Source organism: Carlito syrichta, unplaced genomic scaffold (assembly GCF_000164805.1).
Source record: "Carlito syrichta isolate Samal-C Ts95f unplaced genomic scaffold, Tarsius_syrichta-2.0.1 Scaffold316499, whole genome shotgun sequence".
Taxonomy (NCBI): Eukaryota; Metazoa; Chordata; class Mammalia; order Primates; family Tarsiidae; genus Carlito; species Carlito syrichta.
Window position 1 is genome coordinate 59,085 of NW_007260595.1, and position 9,489 is coordinate 68,573.

At 40.7% G+C, this 9,489-nt stretch overlaps 1 protein-coding gene across 3 annotated transcripts in view; it reads right to left on the reverse strand.

The window, feature by feature from the left end:
• Positions 1-1,488: 1,488 nt before the first annotated feature.
• Positions 1,489-9,489, reverse strand: part of ERCC4 (ERCC excision repair 4, endonuclease catalytic subunit) — a 32,953-nt gene continuing 24,952 nt past the window's right edge. For all 3 annotated transcript variants that reach the window (XM_008074597.1, XM_008074596.1, XM_008074595.1), the window contains 2 exons: positions 7,249-7,361; positions 1,489-3,929 (listed from right to left, as the gene is read on the reverse strand). In XM_008074597.1, the coding sequence (XP_008072788.1) occupies positions 3,196-3,929; positions 7,249-7,361 (847 nt within the window). In that variant the 3' untranslated portion in view covers positions 1,489-3,195. The remainder of the gene's footprint in view (positions 3,930-7,248; positions 7,362-9,489) is intronic.

The following is a 9,489-nucleotide window of genomic DNA, read 5'->3' on the forward strand; positions in this document are numbered from 1 at the left end:
TTTCTGAGCCAAAGGCAAATTGAATTATGCTTGAAAAACAAAAGCAAAGACCAATAATGCCTGTCTCTCTTCCCCGCCCACTTCTTCAGATTTGCTTTCATGTACGTTTTCCTGCTGAAGGCCATTTGTTAATTCTATGCTCTGTTATTTCAACACACCCAAATCTAGACTTAACCTTTCATGTCCTAATAGATTGATGAATGAGACAATTATTTTCAGTCCCTCATGAGCTGGGAAACTGCATTCTGGATATAACTCAAACATATATAGATGTACAGCTTGCTAAGCTTCCGACTGAAGAAACCCTAACTTATTTCAAAAGGATAATATTTATGACCACTATTAAAAATTTCTTGTATAATTCTAAGGAAGTATCAAGAGAGGAACTATGATCAAAACTGAAAATGATTTCTCACAATATTTAATGTGTTCAAGCTTTTATGCAAAAACTTGTAAATAAAACAACAATGCTGAGCTAGCTTTTTTTTTTTTTTTTGAGTTGGAGTCTCACTCTGTCACCCAGACTGGAATGCAGTGGCCGGGAGCGGCCACTACAACCTTGACCTGCTGGGCTCCGGTGATCCCTCTCCCTCGGCCTTCCTTAGCTGGACAGGCATGTACTACCAAGCTCAGCTAATTTTTGATTTTATTGTAAAGATGAGGTCTCACCAACTTGCCCAGATGGGTCTCGAACCCGCAGACTCAGGCAATCCACTCACCTCAGCCTCCCAAAGCACTGGGATTACAGGCTGAGCCACCGAACCTGGCTTGAGCTAGTTTTTTTTAAAAAGGCTTTAAAAAAGCTAAACATGAGTTTATAGGTAGATTGGATATTTACTATTTTGAGAGGAAATAAGCAAAGTTAACAAAATGATGCTAGAAAATAAACACATTAATTTATAACGGCATGCATCTCTAGTTTCTTACCAAAGATCCTTAGATTGCAAAAATTTGTAAAAATTAAAAAGAAAAAAAACTGAGAAAATTAAATGCTTGATGGATATATCAAAAGCTTTCCACAACTGGAAATACATTAAAATATGTTTGTTTATTTTTAAGAGGAAACGACGGTGAAAGCCTTTCACCTATAGTGACCATTTTAAAGTTCCTTAGAAATTAGCATTCATGATTCAAATACTTATGAGACAGTGCACCTGTCTTCAAGTGTCTAGAAGTTACAACAACAAATAACAGATTTTGAGAGCCAAGGGGCACTGATACTAAATGCAAATAAGACTATTACCTACACTGTACTAGATAACTAGGACTGCTTAAAATGGTAGGTTTAAGAAGAGCTTATTTTTGAAAACTTAACTTGGAATGAAATCCCTATCATAGAAATGTGCTATGTTAAGGTTTTCCTTTTATATAATAAAACAACAATAAAAGGAAAGTGGAATTATACACAATGAAAAAAAATAGAAATTATATATTGCAAGCAGAAATGCTAGAATAGTGTGAAGAAACATTAAAACAACCATTACCATCTGAAGTGGTATGTCTTTTTTAATGTACTCTGAACTGTGATTGAACTCTTTAATAAAACAATAAATGCAAAAATGCCTGTTAACAATGTTATCATCCAACATTTTTGTTTTCTATTCTAGGGTGTGTATTTTTAATCCTGGGACAAAATTGGTAGCCCAAATCTTTATTTCACCTTAAACTAACTTTTATTTCTTGTCCTCTTCCCTATTCTCCAAGTCAACTTACAGAGTTTTATGATAACTGATCTGGTTCTTGACACTCCTCAACTCATTCTTGTAGTACCCTTGTACAGAGTTCAAAGTCCATATATACTGTTAAGTATCAATAAATCAAGAGACTACAGTAAATCAAGATATTAGAGGTTCAGTTTGGAAGCTACATTTAAAAGTACTTTTGCTAAAGCTGAAGACCATTTTATGTTACATGATCTACTGTCTATTAGTTCAAATAGTGTGGCAAATAAAAAATAGCTGATATTGATGAAACTGTGATATGGCTAGCAGAACTGATATCTGTATCAACTCTTGATGTAGAAAATTCACTACTCACTAAATATGTGAATAATAGCTAGGTTAATAATGTTTAAATACAAAAGTTTAAAAACTGCACAAAGATGCTATGAATATTCTTTATGTACACCAGTAAAAAGCTAATTTAAATCAATGAGAAGGAAGTTTAGAATTAGATTGTTTTCTTTATGGATGTTTAAATATATATATATATTTCCATAGAGTTTTTATATGTTCTATGCATTGATCTTCTTTTGCCTACAATCCTTTTTATCTCAAGGATGAAAACCCAAATCTTAAAAGCTCTGTGGGCCATTCATTTGCTTGTATTTGAGTCCTCACAGAGAGGGGAGGAGGCACCCTGGCACGGGAATGTGAGGGATGGAGCATCAAAGCGAGCATGAGTTACGTTATGCTTCTAGAGGATATGGCGCTGGCATCTCAGGATATTAGAGAGCTGGGAGAAGAGGAAGTCTCAAAAGACTCTATAGCTATCCATCTGGGATTAGAGATCTTTGATTTTAGTAGGCCGAGTATGTGTAAAAATTGAGAATTCTAAGAGTTCCTTCACTTACACCATTAAATTTTGCAAATAGGTATTTCATTTTATGTCTTAAAAATAACGGTTTTGAACAATCAAGTTATAGTACACACTACATATATTCAGGTGATTAGAAGACTAGTCAACCAGTTTTGGAGGTGGCTGTCTTAAATTAGTAGTAGAAAGGCCCCATGAATTTTCATTAGAGGCAGACTGGTGAAAGACGGAGGGAGTTGAGGAAAATGTGGTGAAGAGAAATGGGCAGGAATGGCAAAGAGATATTCCTTTTCGGTGTTCCAGAGGGCATGTGTTTTATCAGTTTGTGTAGGAAACACACATTTCTGCTTGTATCAAAAATGGCCTTCTATAAACACTTGCAGAAATGTCAGCTGATCCCAATGCATCTCATTTAAAAACGGAATATGCTAGACCTGGCATGAACAGTGCAGGGAGGGAAGAGAGCAGGGGAAGCATGGGAAGTTAAAATGATGCCTAAATGCAAAGTTCAGAGAGGAAACCTGGCTTCTGGTCCACTGTACAATCGTTAAAAGTAATGGAAAAGAATGAAATACTCAGCTGATAATTAATAATGACCTAGTATGGTTGGCAAAGAGCAGCTGAAAAGCAGTCATGGGATAAGTAAACAGCCACCATTGTTCATTTTTTCATTTTCCCTTTAGATACAATTTCTGCATAGGAAGTGTGAATGAAGTCATAAAGCTGCTTAGCGTTTGCAGCATTCCCCAGAATACTTGTGAGCCTGTCTTGTGACAGGGTCGCTAATTCTGCAATGTTCTTAATGTGGTTCATCAAGGAGTGACAGTTTTTGGCATTTACCCCCGGCATTTTTAACAGGAAGTCTTGGGGACCAGGATTGTACTTTTCTGACTCGGGGAGGTTTTCAGAATCTGCGGTAATGGCCAGTGCTGTTGCTGCATCAGGCTGTGGCTTATTTTGTTTCAGCTCCTCAAACAGCTCTGCAGTGGCATGAGGGGAGGGGCACCAGAGAACCCGGAGTCTGGGGAAGTGAAGTGTGAGAAGAGTGAGCTTGGAACTGATGTCGCTGCTGGAGATCTCCTGATATAAGGCACCTCGGGACATGAGAGAGAAGGGCTTACTGGGGTCGAACTCAATCAGAAGCACAGGTTGCTTGTAATAGCGGGACATGGAGATGCACTGGCTGTAGAGGCGGCCGTTGTTTAAGGAACCAATTAAATCACTGATACTCTTGCGCTCCACACACATTTCTGGAGTAAGGATGTAATCTCCAACCTCTAATGTCACTGGTTCAATGTCTATGCCCCGACGATGGATCAGAGATGGGAGCTCACTTCGAAATTCACGCATATCCACAACTATGCTGTGTGATGTACCATTCTGCTTCTGGCCACCTAAAAGAAAAAATAAGTAATGTCACCAGGGAGGAACTCTCAAAGAGGGAATAAGATCTATGTTTCTGTTGTTAACTCTGAGAAATGGTTACATAATACTACATGGTATTACCCCACATTTTTCTATATTTAAAAAAATATTTATTTATAGAGAAAGTAGAGGCAATTTCCCTTAAACTAAATAGACCTCACAGGCAAGTTAGAATTCATTGATAATTCCTTACTCATAACTCATAAATACAAAATATTTGCTGTGGTCTTTCCTCTGTAGTTCCCTCTATGATCTCTTATTGTTGTACTGACCACATTTTGTTGGTTATTGCATTCCCAATTCCTACACAGAGACTGACAATAGATATTTAAAATAGTAGACATGGTAGATTCTTAAAATTCTCACTGAGTAAATTGCCTTAGGGACTGCTGTGCTTGTATCAATGAGTCCAGAGATGGGAAAAGGAAGGAGCAGGGAAAAACAAGAACTTCTTAGAACACAGCTTCTCACACTCTAATGTGCAAAAGGGTCACCTGGAATTGTGTTAAAAAGTAGATTCTGTATTTAGCAGGTCTGAAATCTAAGAGGCCTAAGACTCCATAGTCCTAACAAATCCCAGGTGATGCTAATGCTGCTGGTTTAAGGAACATATTTTTAAGTAACAAGGGCTATTGTAGGCAGAATAATAGTGCCTCAAAGATATCCACGTCCTAGTCCTTGCAGCCTGTAAATATAGCCATGTGCTGTATGACATTTTGGTCTGAGGACAAACTGTACATACATACAATGGTGGTCCATGAGATCATGATACCATATTTTTACTGTACCTTCTCTATATCTAGATATACAAATACCATTGTGTTACAGTTACCTACAATATTCCATATGGAAACATGCTGTCTAGGTTTGTAGCCTAGGAGGCATAGGCCTAGGTGTGTAGCAGAGTAGGCCATCTAGGTTTGTGTCAGTATACTCTGTGATGTTTGTGCAATGATGAAATTGCCTAATGACACATTTCTCAGATGGTATCTTTGGTGAACATCTGGAGATTAGGAGATTACTCAGGAAAATGTTCTTAGAAGTGAAAGAGAGAAGCAGGATGATCAGGGAAGACAGAAGATGTGATACTGCTGACTTTGAAGATGGAGGAAGGAGCTATAAGCTAAAGAATGCAGGTGGCCTCTAGAGGCTGGAAAAAGCTGGGAAAGGGATTCTCCCGAGAGGCTCTAAGGAGTAATAGGGTCATGCTGACACCTTGATTTTGGCCCAGTGAAACCCCTTTGGTCTTTGGACCTACGGATGGGAAATAATAAATGTATGTTGTTTCAAAGCCACTAAAGTCTGTGGTTATTTGTTAGAGCAGCCATAAGAAACTAATACAAAAGCTTAGAGGACTGAACTCAAAGGACAACTATGAAGAGTTCTCTGTGTGGTACCTACATCTTCAACTCTGTCTTCCTTCTTGCCTTGCATTCTGTAGTTTTTGATTAAATATCACCAACCTAGCTGAATTAATAAGAATCTTCTTCAAAAAAGACAAAGATGCACTGAGGCAGTGTCTCTCAAAGTATGGTCCAGGCTGGGCGCAAGTGGCTCAAGTCTGTAATCCCAGCACTTTGGGAAGCCGAGGAGAGAGGATTGCCCGAGCCCAGGGGTTTGAGACCAGCCTGCACAACTTGGTGAGACCTCATCTCTACAGTATATCAAAAAAATACCTGAGCGTGGTAGCACACGTAGTTCTGGTTACTTGGAAGGCTGAGGTGGAAGGATTGCCTGAGCCCAACATGTTGACACTGAGGTGGCCATGAGTGTGCCACTGCACTCCAGCCTGGGCAACAGAGTGAGACTCTGGATTAAAAAAAAAAAAAAAAGTGTGGTCCAAGGACCACTCCATAAGAGGCCCCTGAGATGTGGACCCCATTTCACATCTGCCAGATCAGAATTTCTATGGATTGGGACCTGTGAAGCTATGGTTTTAACAAGCATCTCAGGTTATTCTTAACTCTACTAAATTCTGAGACTGCTCTAACTGTACTTGACCTTACCAAAGGTTAAATCAACTCAATCATACTGTTTTTCTCATGCCACTTGGCTGAAATCAGCTGCTGCCATAGGAAAATGGGAATTTGGGGAGTGGAAAATGATTACTTCTGGATCATGATGCACTGGGAACCCAGCAGGTCTCAGTGGCTGCCACAGTTTAGACACAGAGGACCAGACACCTGAGACCTGGAGAGATACCAAGAACACATACAAATACAGAAAGAGAATGGGATGTATGTAACCCAACCAATTCTCACCTATGTATACACCTAAGGAAAGAGGCTGAGGGACTAAGGAGATACTTCCTTTAGCTACTCTGTGAGCTAAACAGGCTTCTTTGGGTTGAGATAAGAATCTAATCACCATTTACTAAAGTTTCTTTGCGAAAGCACATTCTGAGTCTCAACCAGGCAAATTTATTTTATTTTATTTTATTTCTTTTGAGTTTGAATCTCACTCTGTCACCCAGTCTGGAGTGCACTGGCATGCTCATGGTCATCTGCTGGGCTCAGGTGATCCTTCCACCTCAGCCTTTCAAGTAGCTGGAACTACAGGCATGCGCCACCACGCCTGGCTATTTTCTTTTCTTTTCTTTTTTTTTTTTTGAGTTGGAGTCTCACTCTGTCACCCAGACTGGAGTGCAGTGGCTGCTCCCGACCACTGCAGCCTCGACCTGCTGGGCTCCGGCAATCCTTCCACCTCAGCCTTCCAAGTAGCTGGAACTACAGGCGCGCGCTACCACGCCTGGCTAATTTTTGATTTATTGTAGAGATGAGGTCTCACCTGCCCAGGCGGGTTTCGAACCCATGGGCTCAGGCAATCCACTCACCTCAGTCTCCCAAAGGTGAGGGATTACAGGCTGAGCCACTGAACCCGGCTTATTTTCTTTTTTTAAATTTATTGTAGAGATGAGGTCTCACCAAGTAGCCCAGGCTGGTCTCGAACCCGTGGGCTCAGGCAATCCTCTCACCTTGGCCTCCCAAAATGCTGGGATTATAGGTGTGAGCCACTGCGCCCGGCCCAGCCAAATTTAAAAGCAAGGCTGGAACATAACTCATTCTAGGTTGGGCGCCTAGAACTCAACCCTGCATATTTAGCAGATGATGTAGCACCTTTGCTCAAGGAGGAGGACATGAGTTTAGTAAACAGCAGAGATGAAGTTACAGTATGGGAACACACTGACCCGGCTGCCATTTTTAAGTTTGATAAGAAAATCCAACAACTCCAGAACTTCACAGCCTCCCTTACAGGCAACGGGGGTGCTTGGGAAAGGGCAGGACTCACCAGCTTTACGAGTGTTGGTGGGAACATTTGTAGATGCTGTGCCTCTCACTAGGTCTAGGTTTGTTTCATCTCTGCCTTCTCTTTCTTCAGGGACAACCATGCTAGCCTTTTCCCTGGGGAGAAAACATTTTAGACACCTTGAAACTATTTCAGAATTCTAGATTTTAATCTTTTTCAAACTGTGACAATGAAATGATCTACATGACTATGGTGGTAAAAGAGAATGACATGAAATATGTTGGAAGTTGGCCGACTCAGTGGCTCAGCCTGTAATCTCAGCACTTTGGGAGGCCGAGGCAAGTGGATTGCCTGAGCTCGCGGGTTCGAGACCCACCCAGCAACTTGGCGAGACCTGCTGAACTCCGACGATCCTTCCGCCTCAGCCCTCCAAGTAGCCGGAACTACAGGCGCGTGCTACCATGCCCGGCTAATTTTTGATTTATTGTAGAGACGAGGTCTTGCCAAGTTTCTCAGGCGGGTCTCGAACCCGTGGGCTCAGGCAATCCACTCACCTCAGCCTCCCAAAGTGCTGGGATTACAGGCTGAGCCACCGAGCCTGGCCAGAAGTCTTGACTTTAAATTCTATACTATTGAAATGATCTACAAATGTAAAGTTATTACTAGTACACCATTTTATAAATAAATAACAAGGGAGCAGACAATGGTTCCAATTTCATTTTTCCTTATTGTTCTCAATGTCAAGCGCTACCTACTGAAAACCCTATGCAGCGGCAATGGCTCTGGCTGCCACCTAGCCCTGCTCCATCACATCTGCTGCACTCTGGTTGGGACAAAGGGAAAACCGCTCAAAATGTATTTTTTTTTTTTAATTTATTTTTTATTTTAGCTCTTTATGTGTTGGGACACGTGCTCTTAAATTTCTTTTTCTTTAACATCAGGGATTAGTAAATTCATTGCCTCCCCCCCATTTCTACTTATTTTACTGGCTAAGCTACATATCACACACGGTAGCTCCCAACTTCCTGATTAAGTAACCTGTAATCTATGAGAGACTATATAGCACAGTGGGTTAGAGTGCAGATTATGGTTCCACATTATGTGGATCTGAGACCACTTGCTGGCTATGTGACTTTGGGCAAATTGTTTCATGGCTCTGTGCCTCAATTTCTTCATCTGTAAAATGGGGATGAGACTTACCTCAAGACTGTTAGGAGCATTATATAATACATGCAAGGCACTCAGAATAGTGCTTGAGGCTGGGTGCGGTGGCTCAAGCCTATAATCCCAGCATTTTGGGAGGCTGAGGCAAGAGAATTGCCTGAGTTCAGGGGTTCGAGACCAGCCTGGGAAACTTAGTGAAACCTCATCTCTGCAATAAATTAAAAAATTAGCCAGGCATGGTAGTGTGTGCCTGTAGTTCCAGCTACTTGGAAGGCTGAGGTGGGAGGATCGCCTGAGCTCAGCAGCTTGAGGATGTGGTGGCCATGAGCATGCCCTTACACTCCAGTCTGGGCAACGGAGTGAGACTCCAACTAAAAAAAAAAACAAAATACAACCAAAAAAAACAGTGTCTGGCACATAGTAAGTGCTATATAAATGCTAGCTGTTATTATTACTGTACTTTTCTTATACTATGGTAACCTCACCCTCTTATTATTCGTGATTAGACTAAAAAGCTAAAGATTTGCTCTCAAATGATACCACGATAGTTTTAATTAATATTGTCATAGCAAACAGTTTACCACTAAATGTTATAACATAACTACAAAGTGAATCTGAGAAAAAATACACTCTGATGATGAAGCCTGGACTATGAAGAAATTAAGTGTTCCTAGCCAGTAACTCATATTAATTTAACAGAAATTTGCCATAATTATAAATATTCAGACTCTGGGCTTTCCACATTTAGCATAATTATCCAAGTTACTCTATGTGCTAGACATGAAACAATAATTAAAAAATTCAGATTCTTACTTCTACTTAATCTAAAGTACTGAGGTTTCCTGTATTTGCTTTACTGTTTTCAGTGGCACAGCATAATATAGGAAGGAGGCACTGGACCAGAAGTCTCTTCCAGTGGGTATTTAGTCAAGCCCTCACACTAACCTATTTTGCAATCATATTTTCTTTTATTTTTTATTTATTATTTATTTGTTTATTTATTTTTGAGTTGGAGTCTCACTCTGTCGCCCAGACTGGAGTATGGTGGTCGCTCCTGGCCACTGCAGCCTCGACCTGCTGGGCTCTGGCAATCCTTCCGCCTCAGCCTTCCGAGTAGCC